General features: G+C 61.6%; 2 protein-coding genes across 7 annotated transcripts in view; both read left to right on the top strand.

Annotated features, from left to right (window-relative positions):
• Window positions 1–8,061, top strand: part of REXO1 (RNA exonuclease 1 homolog) — a 33,082-nt gene extending 25,021 nt beyond the window's left edge. For 2 of the 4 annotated variants that reach the window (XM_045381234.2, XM_074025271.1), the window contains 12 exons: window positions 1,585–1,748; window positions 2,913–3,044; window positions 3,251–3,374; window positions 4,222–4,335; window positions 4,465–4,602; window positions 4,712–4,825; window positions 5,523–5,596; window positions 5,971–6,081; window positions 6,492–6,607; window positions 6,735–6,873; window positions 6,959–7,079; window positions 7,150–8,061. In XM_045381234.2, coding sequence (XP_045237169.2) covers window positions 1,585–1,748; window positions 2,913–3,044; window positions 3,251–3,374; window positions 4,222–4,335; window positions 4,465–4,602; window positions 4,712–4,825; window positions 5,523–5,596; window positions 5,971–6,081; window positions 6,492–6,607; window positions 6,735–6,873; window positions 6,959–7,079; window positions 7,150–7,238 — 1,436 coding nt within the window. In that variant the 3' untranslated portion in view covers window positions 7,239–8,061. Of the gene's footprint in view, window positions 1–1,584; window positions 1,749–2,912; window positions 3,045–3,250; window positions 3,375–4,221; window positions 4,336–4,464; window positions 4,603–4,711; window positions 4,826–5,522; window positions 5,597–5,844; window positions 6,082–6,491; window positions 6,608–6,734; window positions 6,874–6,958; window positions 7,080–7,149 lie in introns of all 4 variants that reach the window. The other 2 variants (XR_012428202.1, XM_074025269.1) reach the window with 2 other exon arrangements.
• A 3,125-nt stretch (window positions 8,062–11,186) lies between these two features.
• Window positions 11,187–19,200, top strand: part of ATP8B3 (ATPase phospholipid transporting 8B3) — a 28,086-nt gene continuing 20,072 nt past the window's right edge. The window contains exons 1-10 of one of the 3 annotated variants that reach the window (XM_074025267.1): window positions 11,187–11,364; window positions 11,666–12,489; window positions 12,851–12,915; window positions 13,800–13,891; window positions 15,344–15,457; window positions 16,726–16,824; window positions 17,308–17,369; window positions 17,845–17,917; window positions 18,054–18,124; window positions 18,563–18,645. In XM_074025267.1, coding sequence (XP_073881368.1) covers window positions 12,861–12,915; window positions 13,800–13,891; window positions 15,344–15,457; window positions 16,726–16,824; window positions 17,308–17,369; window positions 17,845–17,917; window positions 18,054–18,124; window positions 18,563–18,645 — 649 coding nt within the window. In that variant the 5' untranslated portion in view covers window positions 11,187–11,364; window positions 11,666–12,489; window positions 12,851–12,860. Of the gene's footprint in view, window positions 11,365–11,665; window positions 12,490–12,850; window positions 12,916–13,799; window positions 13,892–15,343; window positions 15,458–16,725; window positions 16,825–17,307; window positions 17,370–17,844; window positions 17,918–18,053; window positions 18,125–18,562; window positions 18,646–19,200 lie in introns of those variants that run through there. The other 2 variants (XM_074025268.1, XM_065535668.1) reach the window with 2 other exon arrangements.

Genomic DNA, 19,200 nt, shown 5'->3' with positions numbered 1-19,200 from the left:
GGTGTGGCTTTGTGCCTGGCGTGTGAGTGGGGGGCGTGGCCTCTGATGGAAATGAGCACCGTCTTCGCAGGAGCGGGGCTGTGTTTCCTTTACTCCGAGAGGCATGTCCTCCGCAGAGTCTTCTGGAAAGTCGGGCCAGGCCTCAGTGGTGGGTGGACAGGACCTTTCATGCGGGGTTGTCCTGTTTCCTGCATCTTCACATCAGTGGTGTCTGTAGAGCAAGGAAGTGTCCCTGGAGGCAGGTCACAGATGAGGGTCCCCCAGAAAGCTCCTAAAAAATGCAGGTTCTGGTCTGGAGGCTGGGAAAGGACCTTTGTGTCTGACAAGCTCCCTGGGAGGGCATGGCTGCTGTCCAGGGACCACTCTGAGCAGCCTGCTGGGTTGGAGACCCTGCCTCCCTGGCACTGGCCAGAGGGCCTTAGGGCCAGCCCCGGTGATTCCCCTGCAGATCCCATGGATCCCCCGCCCTCCTGTGCTGGACCTGGACTGAGGCCCTCCTTAGGGAGAATTCTCCAGGCCACTCTGACCTCGCCTCCCCAGAGCCCCTCACGTCTGAGACCTTAGCCCCAGAGAAGGGAAGTCACTGAGTTGGGCTGATCCCGGGACCCCACACACTTGCATCGGCGTCTGCGTGCTGGCGGTTGTCCTGTTGCTGGTCTGTGGTGGGTGCTGAGCTGTCACAGTGCCCTCGGGGCCCACCACCTGAAGCGAGTCTGGCGTCCCAAGTGCTGGCAGTGCCACAGGGCAGGCTCACCGGGCTTGGAGGACTCCTGTGGCTGCCTGTGCTCGCCCCCAGCGTGCAGCCGAGGGAGCCTGGAGGGTCTCCTTCCATTCCTGAAGGGCAAACCCTCCACTGCAAGAGGCGCGTGCCAGCCTGGCGGGCAGCCTGCTTCCTTCCTGGGCGGCCCGCGGTAGCATGAGCAGACTCAGCCTGCCTCCCTTGCACCTTCCAGGGCCAGATGGCGGTTCAAGGGATGTTGCTCTGAGACTAGGGCCAGATGTCCCCACCACAGCTCCCCTTCCTGGGTCAGTGCCGAGCCCCCAGTCCAGAAGCCCCCCACCACACAGACATACATGCCCAGGTTGCAGCTGCCCATGTGGCCAGCCCTCCGAAACAGCCCCTGCAGGCCTGACCTCCTCCCTTTGGTTTGTGACTTCATCAAAGGGCGAGACAGAACACAGAGGCCGCAGGGCAGGGCAGGGCAGGGCAGGCCGCTGGTCACAATGAGCAGGTGGGGGTGCCCGAGACCCTCTGGTCCTCTGTCCTGGAGCAGGGCCTTTCCCTCAGACATCGATGCCTCGGGCTTGGGGTCGGAACACGTGGCAGAGGCCTGGACCGCCCCACCGCTGACGTGGCCTGAGCGGCCTCCACAGCCTGACCTGTGTCCTCTGCCTCGATGGACTTGCCTGAAGGCAGTTAGAGCCTGATGTCATTGCGCAGTCCCAGCCCCGCGCCCCGGCCTGGCCCCCTGCACGCGGAAATGCACGTGCTGCTGGCGCTGAGTGGCCGCGGCTGCCTGGTGCTCCGTCACGTGGTGATGGGCAGCCACTTGCACTGTGCCCACACCCCCTGTGCCCCGCCAGCCCCCACAGGTGCCAAAAGGACCCTCACGGCCAGCGGCAGCCAGCCCTCCAATGGCCCCGAACCAGGCGGCCAGCAGCTGAAAACACGCACATTGTCGGGGATGGCATCCAAGACTACCACCACCATCACCCCTAAGCGAATCGCCCACAGTCCATCCTTACAGGTAGCACCTCCCGTCTTGGCAAGTACCACCACCCCCAGACCAAGCCCCGAGGCCCAGCCTTATGGTGGCCTAGCCCCTCCTGGCCACATGGAGCCTGCAGAGGGCCAGCCTCGCCCCTGCCCTGCGGGCCTTCATGCTCCACACTGCAGTACAGCCTTCACCTTCCCTCCTGATGCCCTGGTGGTTTTTAAAATTTTTTTTTTTGAGACGGAGTCTCGCTCTGTTGCCCAGACTGGAGTGCAGTGGTGCGATCTTGGCTCTCTGCAAGCTCCGCCTCCCAGGTTCACACCATTCTGCTTCAGCCTCCCGAGTAGCTGGGACTACAGGCGCCCGCCACCATGCCCACCTAACTTCTTGTATTTTTAGTAGAGACAGGGTTTCACCATGTTCGCCAGGATGGTTTCTATCTCCTGACTTCGTGATCTGCCCGCCTCAGCCTCCCAAAGTGCTGAGATTACAGGCGTGAGCCACCGCGCCTGGCTGCCCTGGTGGTTTTTTTTCTGTTGTGTGTGGTTTTTTTTTTGGTTGGTTGGTGTTTTTTTTTGTTTGTTTTTTTAAGAGACGGGGTCTCTGTTGCCCAGGCTGGAGTGCAGGGGCACTATCATGGCTCACTGCAGCCTCGACCTCCTGGGCTCAAGTGATCCTTCCACCTCAGCCTCCCGAGTAGCTGGGACCACAAGCCTGTGTCACCAGACCCCAGCTAATAATTTTGTTTTTTCTTTTGTAGAGACAGGGTTTTGCCATGTTGTCCATTGTCCAGGCTGATTGCTGATCTCAACTCTTGGCCTCAAGTGATCCTCCTGCCTCAGCCTCCCAAAGTGCTGAGATTATAGGCATGAGCCACCATGCCTGGCCTTGTTTTGTTTTTAATAGACTACGTTTTTTGAACAACTTTAGGTTTCTAGGAAAATTGAGCAGACAGTTTAGCAAGTTCCCGTGTGCCCCCATGGCCTCAGTTTCCCATGCCCTTAGTTCCCCCTGCCTTCAGTTTCCCCTGCCGGTCCTGTCTTGCCTTGGCGTGTCTGTCCCTACTGGAGCCAGGCTGATCTGTCACAGTGCATCTCACTGTTGCCTCCAGTCGTGGTCATGGCATCATCGTGTCTGCGTTCCCGACTGGAGGTCCTGCGGAGGCCCTCACCCATGGCTGCTTTTGCCTTCCTCTAGAGTTTAAAGAAACCCATTATCCCCAAAGAGTTTGGGGGCAAAGTCCCCACCGTCATCCGCCAGCGCTATCTCAACCTGTTCATCGAGGAGTGTCTCAAGTTCTGTACCTCCAACCAGGAGGCCATAGAGAAGGTGAGGTCCTGGAGTTCCTGTCTGGCCGGCCGGGTGGGGACTAGGGGTCCAGGGTGGTCCCCAGACATCCCCCGGCCTCTCAGCCGCAGCTGCGACCTGGAGCTGCCTGGGAGAGATGCAAGTCCCTGACCCCATGGCGACCCCACCACTGGGGTTCCCCAGCACCAGGCAGGCATGGCCTCAGCTGGGCACCACGTGTCCCCCAGGCACTGAACGAGGAGAAGGTGGCCTATGACCGCAGCCCCAGCAAGAACATCTACCTAAATGTGGCCGTGAACACCCTCAAGAAGCTCAGGGGCCTGGCCCCCAGCACCGTGCCCAGCCTCAGCAGTGAGTCCTGGCAGGGGGGGCGGGAGGCTCAGGGTTGCTCCCCAGTGAGTCCTGGCGGGTGGGGCGGGAGGCTCAGGGTTGCTCAGCAGTGAGTCCGGGCGGGGGAGGCTCAGTGTTGCCCTTGGGGTGGCAGCTGGGCTGAGCTGGGACCTTCACAGCCCTGAGCTCAGCTACAGTCTCAGACAAAAGGAAAGCGCGGGTGCCACGGGGGGCTGCCTGCTCCCTGGTTCCCAGGTTTCTGTCTGGGACTGGCCTGGCCCTGGCGTCCTCGCTGTCAGCCACCTTCCTCTGCTGAGCCAGGTCTCCGGGCCGAGGGGCCGCCTGCTAATGGAGCCGCGGCAGCCTCTTCAAAGCAGGAGGTCCCGGGCTGGGCCAGCTCCGTGCATTAAGCTCTGGGGGGAAGAAAGCAGAGACCTGGGCGTTTCATTGCAGCCTCTCCAGGCTGCATTAAGCCATCACTGGCCCCCGCCTCCGTCCCCGCCTCCATTAGCACTCGGAGAGGCCCTGGGTTGGCGTCGCAGGCTGGGTGGCCCGAGAAGGCTCAAAGCCCTCAAAAGCCATTAGATCCCCTGTGCTGTTTTCCCGGCCCTTCCCCCTTCGCTTGAGGGGAGAGGGCGAAGGCTTCGGGTGTGGGGTCTCCATGCAGCTCCCGGGCCTGCAGAGCTGGGGGCTACCCTGCATCCCTGGCCCACCACGTGTCTGCCCGGAGTCAGTAGGGCACTATCTCAGAAAGGGGGAGTTGAGGCAGAGGTCTGAGGAGGGCAGGGTGGGTGGGAGAGCAGGTGAGGCGGGGGTCTGAGCCAGCTAGTTCACACCCTCCTCCCCTCCCCCTTTCCCCTCCTTCCAGAAACCAGTGGCCGCAGGGTTGTGTCCCACGAGGTGGTGTTGGGGGGCAGGTTGGCCACCAAGACCAGCTTCTCGCTCAGCCGCCCAAGCAGCCCCCGGGTGGAGGACCTGAAAGGTGAGGACTCGCCCCGCCTGTGCTCTGCCACATGGTGCCTCGCGGGCCCCCACCAGCCGCCTTTCCTGGTGGTGTCCACCACCCCGTGGGCCATCCCAGGCAGGGGCTGACCACCGTGCCTGTCCACAGGGGCTGCCCTGTACAGCCGCCTCAAGGAGTACCTGCTCACCCAGGACCAGCTCAAGGAGAACGGCTACCCCTTCCCGCACCCAGAGCGGCCCGGCGGCGCGATCATCTTCACAGCTGAGGAGAAGAGACCCAAGGACTGTAAGTTGCTGGCCTTCAGCAGCCTAGGCGGGCAGGTGCGGGACGTGGGCAAGGCCAGGCATGTGGGCCCCAGCGTGAGCCTCAGCTTCCGCCCGGGTCCCCCCCACAGCTTCCTGCAGGACCTGCTGCCGCTGTGGCACCGAGTACCTTGTGTCCTCCTCGGGCCGCTGCGTCCGGGACGAGGAGTGTTACTACCACTGGGGACGGCTGCGCCGGAACCGGGGTAAGGCCTTACCTGGGCCCTCCCCCGTCCCACCCATGGTCCCTGGAACCTGGGCCCTCCCTTGAGGCCCCCGGAACTGGTGTGAGGCCTTACCCAAGCCCTCCGTCCCACCCACGGTCCCTGGACTCCACTGTCCCGGGCAGAGCCAGGGCTAGCCCTTGGCCTCATTTTCTCTCCACCCGTTCTTTATGCAAAAGTAAGACGAGAGCTTTCCCATGACAATGTTCAAATGCCACCAGCTGAAAGGCCCTGTGTCCCTGTCTTCCTGTGCCCTTGGTCCATGGAAATGTGGAGGCTGCTGGCCACACGAGCGGAGGGCTTGTCCCACCCTTGGCCTGCTGGTTCCATTCAGTCCCCCATGCAGCCACACAGCCATGTTCAGGGCACATGGCCAGCCTTGCACAGCCCTGCTGCAGCCCCTAAAGCCGTCGCCTCGGGGGCACCTGGAGGGTCCTGCCCAAGGCGGCGCTGCCCGAGAGGCCTCTGCAGAGCGCGCTGGTTTCCCTGGATCCAGGCCTGGGCGTCCTGGCTGCCAGACTATTGCCGGGGCCTGGTCTGCTTCCAGCTCTGCCAAGAGGCTGAGGTCTCCTGTCCTCAGTCTTTACTTTCTAGTAGGGCTCAGCAGATGCGTGTGGTCAGTGCCCCGGGGGCTGTGGAGTGGGCCTGGCCGGGCCCTGACTGTCTGTGTCCCCTGCAGTGGCCGGAGGCTGGGAGACCCAGTACATGTGCTGCTCGGCTGCCGCCGGCTCTGTCGGCTGCCAGGTCGCAAAGGTGAGCCCTGGCATTCCGGTCCCCTCTGCCTGTTCTCAACAGACTTCTGCTTCCCCGTCGCTGGTCTTGGGTCTCAGGACACAGCACAGTCTTGGGCTCAGGGTCTCGGCCCCTGGGCAGCCTTTTCTGTGTTACCCAGAGAGTGTAGTGCCCATAGGCCCCAGGCCCTGTCCCTGGCCACTTCCCATCCTGGGAAGCCATCCTCCCTGTGTCTTCTTGGCAAGCCCCCTTCCCCACCTGCTCACCAGGGTCCCAGCCAGTGAACGGGCGTGATGGATGGATAGGACAGTCCCGAAGGGCTCAGAGATGTGCTGCTGCCACCCCCGCCCCCACTGCACCCCGAAGCCGCCCTCACCTGCCTTCTCCACCCCCAGCAACATGTGCAGGATGGCCGGAAGGAGCGCCTCGAGGGCTTCGTGAAGACCTTTGAGAAAGAGCTCCCAGGAGACACCCACCCAGGGATCTACGCCCTGGACTGCGAGATGGTGAGGCCGTTCTCTGCCCAGCCTCAGGTTTAGGATTGGGGAGGACCTGTCCTGGCGCGGCTGCCCCATCTGGGCCCCATCTGGGCCCGGCTCACCGGCCAGTGCTCAGAGGGCTTCTCTCGCAGCACCGGTGCCTGCAGCTCCTGCCCTGGACCAGCACCCCATACTTCCCAGCACAGCCAAGCCCTCCGGGCGCTGGGCCCCGGCTCTGCCTGTGAATGGGAGGCAGGAGGGCTTTGGGAAAGGGGGTTGCTGAGGTCCCACCCTACTCCGCTTCTCCTAGAAGCCCCACAGAGTCTCTGGCTGCTGCCTCTGCCTCACAGGGCTCTGGAGACCTGAAGGTGGGCAGGGGGCGGGAGGGAGGGAGGCTGGTCCCCGGGGCGCGTCTGAGGCGCGTCCCTCGCCCGCAGTCCTACACCACGTACGGCCTGGAGCTGACGCGCGTCACAGTGGTCGACACGGATGTGCACGTGGTTTATGACACCTTCGTGAAGCCTGACAACGAGATTGTGGACTACAACACCAGGTGTGGCCAGTGCCCTCTGGGAGCCGGGACCCCGCCCCGTCTTTCCTCCCCAGGGACCCACCCTCCCCGCCCTGCCAGCCAGTGCTTCCAGGCTGAGCCCTGGCACCCCTCCTGCCTGCTCCCCCAGGTTTTCGGGGGTGACGGAGGCTGACCTTGCTGACACAAGCGTCACACTGCGTGACGTCCAGGCCGTTCTGCTGAGCATGTTCAGCGCTGACACCATCCTCATCGGACACAGCCTGGAGAGTGACCTCCTGGCCCTGAAGGTGCCTTGCCAGCCCGGGTCCCTCGCAGTTCTCCAGCAGAACCTGCGCAGGCCCCACATGCACTAACCTCTGCCGCTGCCCGCAGGTCATCCACAGCACCGTGGTGGACACGTCTGTGCTTTTCCCCCACCGCCTGGGCCTCCCCTACAAGCGGTCCCTGCGGAACCTCATGGCCGACTACCTCAGACAGATCATCCAGGACAATGGTGAGTGCCAGCGCCTGCCCTGGGGCCATCCCTATGCAGGAGCCGGGTGCTCACCGCATCTGCTCCGCAGTGGACGGGCACAGCTCCAGCGAGGACGCCGGCGCCTGCATGCACCTGGTGATCTGGAAGGTTCGAGAAGACGCCAAGACCAAGCGATGACGCCTGCCCGCCTCCCGCCCGCCTCTCCTGCCGCCCCGCTGGTCCTTAGCCCCAGGCCTCTTCCAAAACAGTGCAATAAATCTCCGGTAACCCGTCCACCTGGCCGAGGCAGCCCAGAGCAGCGGGACAAGCTGGCGGCCGGAGAACGCCCAGCCCAGCCCACCCCCGCTCACGTCCTGCGCACCCCTCCGCCCGTCCCCACCCTCTGCCCCCAGCCTTCTGGCGTCTCTAGAATTGCTGCTGACAGCGACCAGGACAGAGCCCGCCCCCAATCAGCCCGCAGCCCCTCCTGCCCCTCCGGCCAGGCCCTCACTCCCTCCCAGGTGGTGGCTGGCACCTCTGCTCCTCACATGGGTCGCGGGGCGGGCTTGTCCCGGGTTTGTTTGAGACAGTCTTTTTTTTATTTTGTATTGTTATTTTTATTATTTTTAATTTAAACCTGATGACTTGCACAGCACCTTTCCCACCGGGAAGAGCGGGCCTGCTGCCTTCCCTCCTGGGGGCTGGGGGTGGGACAGACCCCAGTGGGGGCCAGCCAGGGCCACACTCAGCCCAGCGTGGGCTGGACCCGCCTCCGTGCTCCAGGGGCTGGCCTGTCTTCGGGGCGCCGGCTTCCACCACTCGCCGCCCCACCCCTGCACTCCATGACCTCTGAGAACCCAGCCGGCCCCTCATTAGCCCCAGGGCCTGCGGTCCGGATGGAGCCCACAGGCGTCTGGACACTGTCTTCCCGCCAGAGCCCCGTCTTCCTCTGCGGGGCTCTCCGGACCCCCACTCCCGTCACCTCCAGGCAGGGACAGAATAAATGTTTGTATGGATTTTAGATTTGCTGGTCCTGGTCTTGGTGCCTGGTGAGGCCTCTGCATGTGGCCCGGGAAGGTCACTGTCCCTACAGCTGGGACTGATTCTCTTCCCACCAACGCAGAGAAAACCGCGAAACTTTCCCTCACAAAAGCTGGCCCAGTGCTGGCTCCCCCAGGGCTGGGCCACACCTGCTGTGGAGTCCCAGTTCCAGCCCCAGATTGTGGGGCTACCATTCTGCAGCTTTTAGTGCCACTCGGACAGCGGGCAGTGTCCCCAGCCCTACGTGGAGCTGGGCCCTGTGCACGGAGCTGGCTTCCCTCTCCACCTCGCCCAGGGATAGGGGCCGCATGCTGACGGTCAGAGGGGGTTAAAGAGACTGGGAGCCACTGTGTGTTGCCCGTCGAGGGGATGGAGCACAGACACGGAAAGCTACTCCGCCCTTGCCAGGAAATGCCACATGTCATGCGGTGCACGCACGGCTCCAGGCAACCTTGGTTGCATCGGGACCCCATTTGGGAATGGGAGGCCCAGGGGTGTTTAGACCCTACTTTTTTATTCACTTCAAGTAGAAAAAGTGAGCCTCACAGCACAGGACCCAGCAGTTGAGGGCAGGTTGCCTAGAGGGGGTTTCCTGCCACCCTGGCCTTGGGCTTCTGCTGAAGGGCAAGGCCAAGGGCATGGGGCCCCAGATGAGGACGTGGGGCCTCCCCGGAGGACTCCGTCCCAAGGCTGCAGAGGCAGAAAGGTTACCTTCTTGGTTCTGGGCTCTGCATCCCTCCTGGGGGACCGTGGTTAGGCCAGGCCCTTCCACCCTCGAGGGCTGTTCTTGTGACCAGGTGACGCTTCCCACCCCTTCTATAAAGGAGTTTTCTTTTTCTTATTTTTGAGACAGCCTTGCTTTGTCACCCAATCTCAGCTTGCTGCAGCCTCTGCCTACCAGGTTGCTGGGATTATGGCCTTGCCATCACACCTGGCTAATTTTGTATTTTTAGTAGAGATGGGGTTTCACCACGTTGGCCAAGCTGGTCTTGAACTCCTGACCTCAAGTGATCCACCTGCCTCGACCTCCCAAAGTGTTGGGATTACAGGTGTGAGCCACTGTGCCTGGCCCTGTTTTCTAAATAAATGGCGCAGGTGTGTATTCACTCTGTTTCTGTCCGTTCCCGTGTGATGTCTGCCTCCCTCTTCCCAGAACGCACCTGGTGCCTCAGGACATAGCCCACGGGGGTCCCAAGGCTGGCCAGCGCTGGCTTAAGCCCCCAGGGACCTCCTTCAGCTTGCGAAGCCACCTGTTGCCACTGGAGGCTTCAGGGCCTTTGCACAAGTGCCCTGGGCAAGCTCCTGCCCCCAGATAGTGCCCCCTATGAAGGCTGGGGAGGGGGAATCTGGTCCTCACAGCTGCACCCAACCAGGTCTCTTCTAAAGTTTATGAGAACAGTGTGTTCAAACCCCCACCCCCGGCTCTTTTTCATAACCACTGGGCAAGCAAGCGCAGGGGAAGTGTTGAAAAGAATGAAAGGAGAGAAGTCAGACACAGTGGCCTGCCTGCCTGCCTGTGGTCCCAGCTACTCTGGAGGCTGAGGCAGGAGGATCACTTGAGCCTAGGAGGTGGAGTCTGCAGTGAGCTCTGATCGCACCACTGCACTCCAGCCCGGGTGACACACCGAGACTGTCTCTAAAAAAAGAGGTTCCCTGGCAACCTCCAGGGCCAAGCAGACTTCCAGTTTGGGCTTCCAAAGAAAAGAGGGTTTGTGATCACCCAGAGCCCTCAGGTGTTTGCCACTTTGATGGGGGAGGTAGCCTCCCTATTCTCCTCCACCCATGTTTGCCTCTCCCATTGGGTCCTCACCCCAGGTAGCCTCACTCTTGGGGGCATTTCATCTTCAACAGCCCCTCCACACACACCTTCTGTCCCTGGCTCCGGGCCCTATCTCTGGCCTGGACACGCCCTTGCCTCGTCGCTGAACTCACCCCTGCCACTTCTTCAGTAAGGATCCCTGAGCCCCTGCCACCCGCAGGACAGAACCCTGCGGGCTTCCTCCTGGCCTTAGGGTTGTCTCAATGGCTATAACCGCCTCTCCCCAGCCTGGTGCTCAGCCCTGCATCTGTGCCTAGGAGGTGCTCGTTGAACGTGAATGGGATGAATGAACGAACCCAGGACACGAATCAGACACGACTTACATACCTGCCTTTACCTGTGGTCCTTCCTCCTGCACTCTGCCACGCTGTTCCCACCAGTCTCAGCCACGTCAGGTCTGCAAGGCCCATTCCGGCCTGACCCTAGCCCACCTTTACAAGAACCCCTCCAACCCCTCCCTGCGGTGCAGGTCCTTTCTGCTCCCCGGCCAAGCCCGGCCCGGCCCTTCCCTGACACCCTCTTCCCTTTCAGGCCCCGCCCCTGCACTGGCACTGCTCCCTAAGGCCCTCCCAAGGCCCTGCCGTCTGTCCTGGACCCACCCTGAGCTCCCTCCTACCCTGACCCTGCTGTGCGCGGCCCCGCCTTCCTCCTTGGTCACGCCCCCGATCCTAGCCCCGCCCCTACCTTGACCCAGCTTTGCGAGGCCATGCTCAACCACGCCTCCCTTTGGCCACGCCCCTGGATCCTGGTCCCGCCCCTACCTAAACCCTGCTTGCGCGTCCCCGCCTCCCTCTTTGGACACGCCCCGGGTCCTGGTGCCGTCCCTACACTGACTCTGCTCAGCGACACCCCCATTCGGCCCCGCCTTCCTCCTTTGTAACGGCTCCGGATTCCCGCCCCTGCCGTAACACTGCTCCGCAAGGCCATGCTCAACCCCGCCTCCCACTTTGGCCAAGCCCCTGGGTTCTGGCCCCTCCCCTACCTAAACCCTGCTTGCGCGGCCCTGCCTCCCTCTTTGGCCACGCCCCGGGTCCTGAGCCCGCCCCTACTCTTACGCCACTCGGCGACACCCCACTAGGCCCCGCCTTCCTCCTAGCCTCCTCCCCACCCCAGACCCAGGCACCGCCCCCGAGCGTCTTCTACCCTGACCTGTTCTTCGAGGCTCTGCTCGGCCCCGCCCTTCTGCCGTGACCACGCCCCTGAGGCCTGGCCCGGATCCTGCTTGGCCCCATCCTCGAGTCCCCGTCCCCTTCCTGGCCTTGGCCCCACCCACCCCTCCAGGCCCCGCCCTCGGCCCCCCTCCGGGCTCCGAACCAGCTTCACCTTTGCCTGGGCCGGGCCCCGAGACCCCGCCCCCCGTTTCAGGACCGTTGGCACCGGGCTAACGGTTCCACCACATCAGCCGCTCTGGACGCCCGCGGCCTGCCCCAGGCAGCCTGGCCCCTCCCTGCCTGTCCTGCGCGGGTGAGCAGCTGGTGCTCCCACTGCTGTGCGTTCCTGGGAGCCCGCGCACCCTCTCTGGGCTCCACCCGGGCTGAGAGCTGGGGTTGTGGCAGCGAGGGTAGAGAGGTCGCCCCTAGAGGTTAGCGCGGTCGGGGCTCGGGGGCGGGTGCGGACAGCCCTGGACTCTGGAGCCCTGTCCAGGGCGGTCCTGTGCCTCTGTGGCTGCGGGAAGACGGGGTGGGGGGCTTCCGAGTAATGGGGCGTCCCGGTTAGTGAGGCGGCAGGAAGCCAGCGCTGTGTCCGTGTCTGTTTCTGCCCCCAGATACACTTTCAGTGGATTCTGGCCATTTGAGCATTCTCTCCAACTCTCCGACCCCCAGTCTGCCCCCACGGGGGTCTCCCCACCACTCCCCCGTCCCACAGCCTAAACCCCTCTTCGCCCTGAACCTCCCTTTTCCTCATGTGGTGAATGGGCACTGGCCCCGCTCAGACTCCCAGGAGCACCAGAGCTGGCCCTGAGCCAAGTCCTGCTCCACCAGGACCTGGGGACACAGGTGACTCAGACCTGACTCAGGAAGGCTCAGGTCCTGCTGGCATCCGCGGAGGTGGTGAGAAGGTGATCAGAGCTGGGATGGGGGACTCCCCAGGCAGAGGGGCACCCCAGAGGAGGCACAGGGCCCAGCCTGGTCGGGCTGGGAAGTATGAACAGAGACCAGAAGGGTGAGGACGGGTGCCCCGGGCCGCCGGAACCCAGGAGCAGGGGCTTGGTGAGGAGGGCACTGCTAGAGGGTGGGCAGGTGAGGGGCCAATTGCTAACGTCTGGGGTGGTTTGCCCGTTCCTCACGGGGGGCCAAACCAGGGCCCCCAGTGCAGAGCTAGAGCCAGACCCACATTCCTAAACCTGCTAGTGGAGAAGATTCCAGGATCTTCTGACCATGTGCTGTCTGCCTCCATCGCCCCCATCAGAGTTATGCGCCCAGCCGGGGGGGTTAGGAGGGGGGATGGCCACGCCTGACCCTCCTGCTGTGTTTTGAGATATAACATATAGCCCGGGGATCCCATCCAGTCAGTCAACAGACGACTGAGCCTCTAAGCTGGTGCCGCGTGGGGAGAGGGGCAGGAGGCCGTCAGCGAAACCAGGAGGAGGTGAGAGTGGCCTTCCAGGAAAGGCGAGGTGTGGGGAGCAGTGGCCGGAGTCTGGCATGGCCGGCGGTAGAGTCCTCCTAGGCTGAACTGGCGGGAGGCAACAGGGGTGGCTGCCGGGGGACACTGGCAGATGGGTTGTTGCAGGTTTGGGGATCATCTTGGGGTCCCATGGGTCTCAGGGTGTCCAAAGCAAGACACACAGCCAATGGCTGGACATTCAGAGCCTGGGGGCAGGCGGCAGATGAGTGTGGGAGGTAGCATTTGAGAGGGTCGACCCCTAGGCCGTGAGCTCCTTGAATACGAGTGGTGCCCAGCAAGGGCTGGGGCCGCTGCTGTGACCCAAGGCCCCTCTCTCCCACAGCCCCACCAGCATGGGCAGCCTGGCCCAGAGAGAAGATCTCCAAGATGATGCGGATAAGAACTCAGGTGCTGATCCTGGGCGGAGCGGGTGGTGCAGATGGGAGGGATTATGAAGCGCAGGGCTGGCAAGGCACAGCGGCTCTCACCTGTAATCCCAGCACTTTGGGAGGTGGAGGTGGGCGGATCACTTGAGGTCAGGGGTTCGAGACCAGCCTGGGCAACAGGGAGAAACCCCGTTTCTACTAAAAGTACGAAAATTAGCCGGGCGTGGTGGCGTATGCCTGTAATTCCAGCTACTCGGGAGGCTGAGACAGGAGAATCACTTGAACCCAGGAGGTGGAGATTGCAGTGAGCCGAGATTGTGCTACTGCACTCCAGCCTGGGTGACAGAGCGAGACTCCATCTCAAAAAAAAAAAAAGTGCAGGGCTGAGGCTGAGATGGGCTGGGGGCCCCCAAACCTGCACGTCAGGCCTTGCCTAGGATTCTCATTTGGTTTCTAGTAGTCCCCAACCCTAGTACTGACTGGGTTTGGGGTATTTGACTCAGGATTTGGGGGCTGCATGCCCAGAAAGATCTGGGCTGCCTGCTGGATGTATGGCCTTGGACACCCGAGAGCCCATCACCGAGCCTCAGTTTGCCTCCCTCTGTAAAATGTATAGGCCTGAACGGATCTCCCAGGGCCTGTTCTCTGCGTCTCAGGACTGGCCCATGGCCAGGGGTGGGGGGGGTGGCCACTCTCACAATCCACTTGTGCCCACGCCACCTATGGGCAGGGGTCTGGTAGGTCCCTAGGTGGTGCCTGCTGCCCGACTGTCTTTAGGGGCTCCAACATCTCGGGCCTTCCTGGCACCTGGGTCCCTCGGGCCCCATTAGTCCTCCTCTGGGCCGTGGTTAGGGCTGTTTTTCCTGGCCCTCGAGCCAGCGACGCCCGGCTCTGCCCTCATTACAGCATTCACCTGGGAGGTCCAGGCCAACAACCGCACCTACAACGCGCAGTTCAAGGAGAAGGTGTTCCTGTGCTGGCAGAAGAAGAAATACAAGGTGGGCAGCCCCTCCCGTGCCTCCCCGGCCCCCAGAGGAGCTGCCGTGGCACCCCTGGGGAATCTATTTTTTACACCTCTTGAGTCCTGCCTCTGCTTGTATTTGCTTGATATTTTTCTTTTCTTTTTTTTTTTTTTTTCTGTTTTGTTTTGAGACGGAGTCTCGCTCCGTCGCCCAGGCTGGAGCGCAGTGGTACGATCTCGGCTCACTGCAACCTCCGCCTCCAGGGCTCAAGCAATTCTCCTGCTCTGCCTCCCGAGTAGCTGGAATTACAGGGGTGAGCCACCACACCCAGCTAATTTTTGTATTTTTAGTAGAGACGGGGTTTCCCCATATTGCTCAGGCTGGTCTGGAACTCCTGACCTCAGGTGATCCACCTGCCTCGGCCTCCCAAAGTGCTGGGATTACAGGTGTGAGCCACCATGCCCAGCCTCTTTTTTCTTTTTTCTGTTTTGTTTTGAGGCAGAGTCTCGCTCTGTCACCCAGGCTGGAGTGCAGTGTCGAGATCTCGGCTCACTGCAACCTCCACCTCCCGGGTTCAAGCGATTCTCCTGCCTGAAACTCCTGAGTAGCTGGGATTACAGGCGCCCACCACCATGTCCCTCTAATTTTTTGCATCTTTAGTAGAGATGGGGTTTCATCATGTTGGTCAGGCTGGTCTGGAACTCCTGACGTCAAGTGATCCACCTGCCTTGACCTCCCAAAATGCTGGGATTACAGGGGTGAGCCACCACATCCGGCCAGTATTTTTATTTTCATCCCGAAGACCGAAGCGCCCGTCCTAACCAAATCACTGGTTTGGCACAAGAGTTCTGGGTGTCTCATTTGCCCTGTCCCAGTGCACATGACGGTGTTAATACCCAACCTGAAAGTACAACGTGTCCATCGGGCCCTGAAATCCTCCTGAGTGTCCTGCTTTGGGAAATGCTGGTCACAGCTCAACGAGTCTTTGCACTCAGTAGAAGCTCAATTAATGCTGGCTCTAGGCTTTTGCATTACTGACCAGGTGCTCAGTAAATGCTGCCCGGGGCCTTGTATTCAGCAGGTGTGCAGTAAATGCCGCCCGGGGTCTTGTATTCAGCAGGTGCTCAGCAAATGCTGCCCGGGGCCTTGCATTCAGGAGGTGCTCAGTAAATGCTGCCCTGGGGCCTTGCATTCAGGAGGTGCTCAGTAAAACATGGCTTCAAGTCTTTGCATTCAATAGTTAACCGTGGCTCCAAGTTTTGCATTCAGCAGGTGCTCAGTAAATGCTGGCTTGAGGTCTTGCATTTATTAATAATGCTGGCTTGAAACTTTGCATTCAGCAGGTGCTCAGTAGGTGCTTAATGAATGGTGTCCCATAGCCCAGAGGATTCTGGGCGAGGCCAAGTGGGGCAGGTCTGGCCTTGGGCACCCCCATCCCCTGGCCTGGAAGGCACCCCCCTGCCATGTGGCCTGCGGCTCTTGTTCCAGACCAACGTCATCCGCACGGCCAAGTACAACTTCTTCTCGTTCCTGCCGCTGAACCTGTACGAGCAGCTCCACCGGGTGTCCAACCTGTACTTCCTCCTCATCATCATCCTGCAGGTGAGGCACGTCACCTCCTGCAGGAGGTCCCCCCTAGCCACCTGGCAGCATCGATATATTTGTCTATGTGATGGGTGGGTTCATGTCCCGCTCCCCACAGACCGGGACCCTCATCACTGAGTCCCTACTACCCTGCCCAGGGCCTGGCACACAAGAGGTGCTCAATACACGTTGAATGATGAAGGTGGATGGACGGACCCTCCAGGTCTGATGACGGCACCCTCTCCATGCCCTGTTGGTTCCTGCTGGGCAGGGCTCGGTGTCGGGAGGCATAGCCGTTCCCCAGCCTAGACAGCCTCGGCCACGCAGCTCCCCTAGCCCCCACCCTCCTAGCTGACCTCAGAGGCGAGGGGGAAGGAGGAGCCCAGAGCATGTTCTCTGAGACCTGCAGAGTCACATCCTGGTACCTGGGTGGTCCAGGCCAGCGTGGGGCCAGCATCCGGCCAGGGGCACTGTTTTCAGAGCACCCACCCTCACCCAACATCTTTTTTTTTTTTTTTTTTTTTTTTTGAGACAGAGTCTCGCTCTGCCGCCCAGGCTGGAGTGCAGTGGCCGGATCTCAGCTCACTGCAAGCTCCGCCTCCCGGGTTCACGCCATTCTCCTGCCTCAGCCTCCCGAGTAGCTGGGACTACAGGCGCCCGCCACCGCGCCCGGCTAGTTTTTTGTATTTTTTAGTAGAGACGGGGTTTCACCGTGTTAGCCAGGATGGTCTCGATCTCCTGACCTCGTGATCCGCCCGTCTCGGCCTCCCAAAGTGCTGGGATTACAGGCTTGAGCCACCGCGCCCGGCCCACCCAACATCTTATTTCGGTTCTGGATACAGAGGTTCTCCTTTTATCCATCGAGTCATTCAGCATTAATGGAGTACCTACTGTGTGCAGGCCACTGGCCGGGCACCAGGGTGGGGGATGGTGGAGCTCACACCTGCAGGGTGACCTGGGGAAGCAGGAACACGGGAGGGAGGGGGAGCAGTGAGGGCCAAGCTTGGGGCTGGGGAAGGCTCCCTGGAGGAGGCAACGTGGGAGCTGGGCTTGGACGGGAGAAGAGGAGTTTGCTGGGGAGACGAGGCATGTGGGAGAAGTTCCAGGCAGGTGGAGGGATGCCAGCGGTTTGTCCTAAGGGCTGGGGGGTGCAGGTGATGGCTGGAGCCCGGCCAAGGTGGCCAGCAGATGGTGTCACATGGTGCGGGGCTGGGTTGGCTTGGTGGAAGGGCAGGGGATGGGGGAGGGGGCTGGTGTGACCCTTCCTGTGGCCCCCTCCACGTCAGAGCATTCCCGACATCTCCACGCTGCCCTGGTTCTCGCTCGGCGCCCCCATGGTCTGCCTCCTCTTCATCCGTGCCACCCGGGACCTGGTGGACGACATCGTGAGTGCTGTTGGACGCAGCTGCCTGGGGGAGGGGGCGGGGACGGGGGGTGGTCTCTTGAGCCCTGGGTGAGAGTGAGAGCGGGAGAGGGCTGGGCTTCCTGGAGCATTAGGGGAACATGGGCCTGGGAGCCTCCGCTGTTGGGGCTACGTTGTCCTTATCCACTAGCACCCACATTGGGGAGGTGCCGCTGGTGGCATTGGCTCCGCCGGCTGCGTGGTTTCGGGGCCGTTGAGCTTTGGTGGGGTGGTGGTCTGGCAGGCACACTAGGTGGTGGGCAGCACACGTATCTTCTCCCCGCCGACAGCAGTGGGTCCAGTGGCCCCCATGCCCGGGATCCCTGGGCAGACGCAACGTGGCATGGGGCCAGCAGACAGAGACCCCGTGTTGCGGGTGGGCACTGCTGGGCTGCGGCGCGGCAGCGGCCTGGGCAGGGGCACGAGAGGCCAGACGGTCTTTCTGATCCTTTCCCTCCTGGCCCAGGGGAGACACAAGAGTGACAGAACCGTCAACAACAGACCCTGCCAGATTCTAATGGGGAAGAGGTGAGGCTGGGGCTGCAGCTGGGGATCCCCTGGGACACAGGGGCTCCAGCCCAGCAGGGTCATCGGCCTCGGCAGGGCAGGGTGCCTGGCCAAGTGTCCGTCACCTTCCATGCTCCCCGGTCTCCCGGCTGGTTGAGTCGGACGGAAACTGGCCTGCATTCATTAGGCGTTTGGCTGGGGTGAGGACAGAGGCCAAGGCCCAGATGGCAAACCCCTGCAGAGCTTAGGGCTGGGGCGATGGGGAGGACAAGGAAAGTCTGAAGAGGACGTGGGTGCAGGACCCTGGAGGTCACTGGGTGGGAGCATGGACCCGTGGGGAGTGGGGTGGGAGGCCAGGGAAGGCTTCCGGAGGGGGCAAAGGCCTGGAGGTGGGTACTGCAGCCGCAGGCCCCACGACATCCGCTTCCTTTGCTCTCACCGTGTGGGGAGGGTCGGCAGAGGGAGGGGCCTCCTTCACAACCCCTTCTCCCCGCAGCTTCAAGCGGAAGAAATGGCAGAATCTGTGCGTGGGGGATGTGGTCTGTCTCCACAAGGACAACATTGTCCCGGTGAGCTGGGGTTGACCCTGAGGTCCCAGAGCCACGCCCCCGCACCGAGAGCGCCCCTCCCAGGGTGGGGAGGGCTGCCACACCCCCAACTTATCTTGCATCCCCTCTTGCAACGCTGCTCCCCACTCCACCCCAGGCTGACATGCTCTTGCTGGCCAGCACGGAGCCCAGCAGCCTGTGCTACGTGGAGACGGTGGACATTGACGGGTGAGGAGCTGTGGCATCGCTGGGGACCCTGGGGGGTGGGGCACATGGCCCGGAGGAGCCCCCTTCCCCGATCACCAAGGAGGCGGCCAGCCAAGGTCACCCAGAGACTCTGGTCACTCACCCCATGAGTGTCTGGGGGGTGGGTGCTGCCAGGCACTGAGGGGAGGAAGACGCCCACTCTCCCCATTGTTTCATTGCTGGAGGCCCCCTTGTGTGCAGCCCTAGGCCCTGGCCTCAGCACTTTGGCAAACATGCTGTGTGGCCTTGGGCAAGGCCTTCTCCCTCTCTGGACCTCAGCCATCTGACTGGCAGCTGGCAAACTAGTAGGTGCTCAGTGAAAATGTCTGAGTGACTCCAGAAGGGGTCCGGGGGCTCCTCGAAGCAACCGTCACCCCATTTTCACCTCTCTTTTCACCTCCCTCCTCTCCTCGTCACCAGGGAGACCAACTTGAAGTTCAGACAGGCCCTGATGGTCACCCACAAAGAACTGACCTCTGTAAAGAAGATGGCGTCCTTTCAAGGTGAGCGGCATTGAGCAGGGAGTCACGTCCCCCAAATCTGTAAAAGTTAAACGTTAAGGTATTTTGTTGTTGTTATTACTGTCTTACAAAAAAATGTGCTGGCCAGGCCCAGTGGCTCACGCCTGGAATCCCAGCACTTTGGGAGGCTGAGGCAGGAGAATCACTTGAGCCCCGGAATTCAAGACCAGCCTGGGCAACATCGCGAGACCCCATCTCCACAAAAAATAAAACAATTAGCTGGGCATGGTGGCATGTGCCGGTGGTCCCAGCTACTTGGGAGGCTGAGGTGGGAGGCTCGCTTGAGCCCAGGGAGGCTGAGGCTGCAGTGAACTGTGATCACTGCACTCAGCCTGGGCAACAGAGTGAGGCCCCTGTGTCAAAACCACAAATAAAATGCTACATTCTATTAAGTGTAAAATTTAACCACAACGCAGTCACGTTTGGTTGTTTCATTGAAAAGGCACCTGCATGGGCTGGCGATTCCTGTGGTGGGAATGGCCTCTAAGAACGGAGTGCTGACCCCGTCCCACTGCTTGGCTGCTTCTTTTCCTTTTC

This window comes from Macaca fascicularis, chromosome 19, assembly GCF_037993035.2.
Source record: "Macaca fascicularis isolate 582-1 chromosome 19, T2T-MFA8v1.1".
Lineage (NCBI taxonomy): Eukaryota > Metazoa > Chordata > Mammalia > Primates > Cercopithecidae > Macaca > Macaca fascicularis.
Note: the sequence above shows the minus strand (reverse complement) of the source record. Positions and strands in the feature narration are given on the sequence as shown.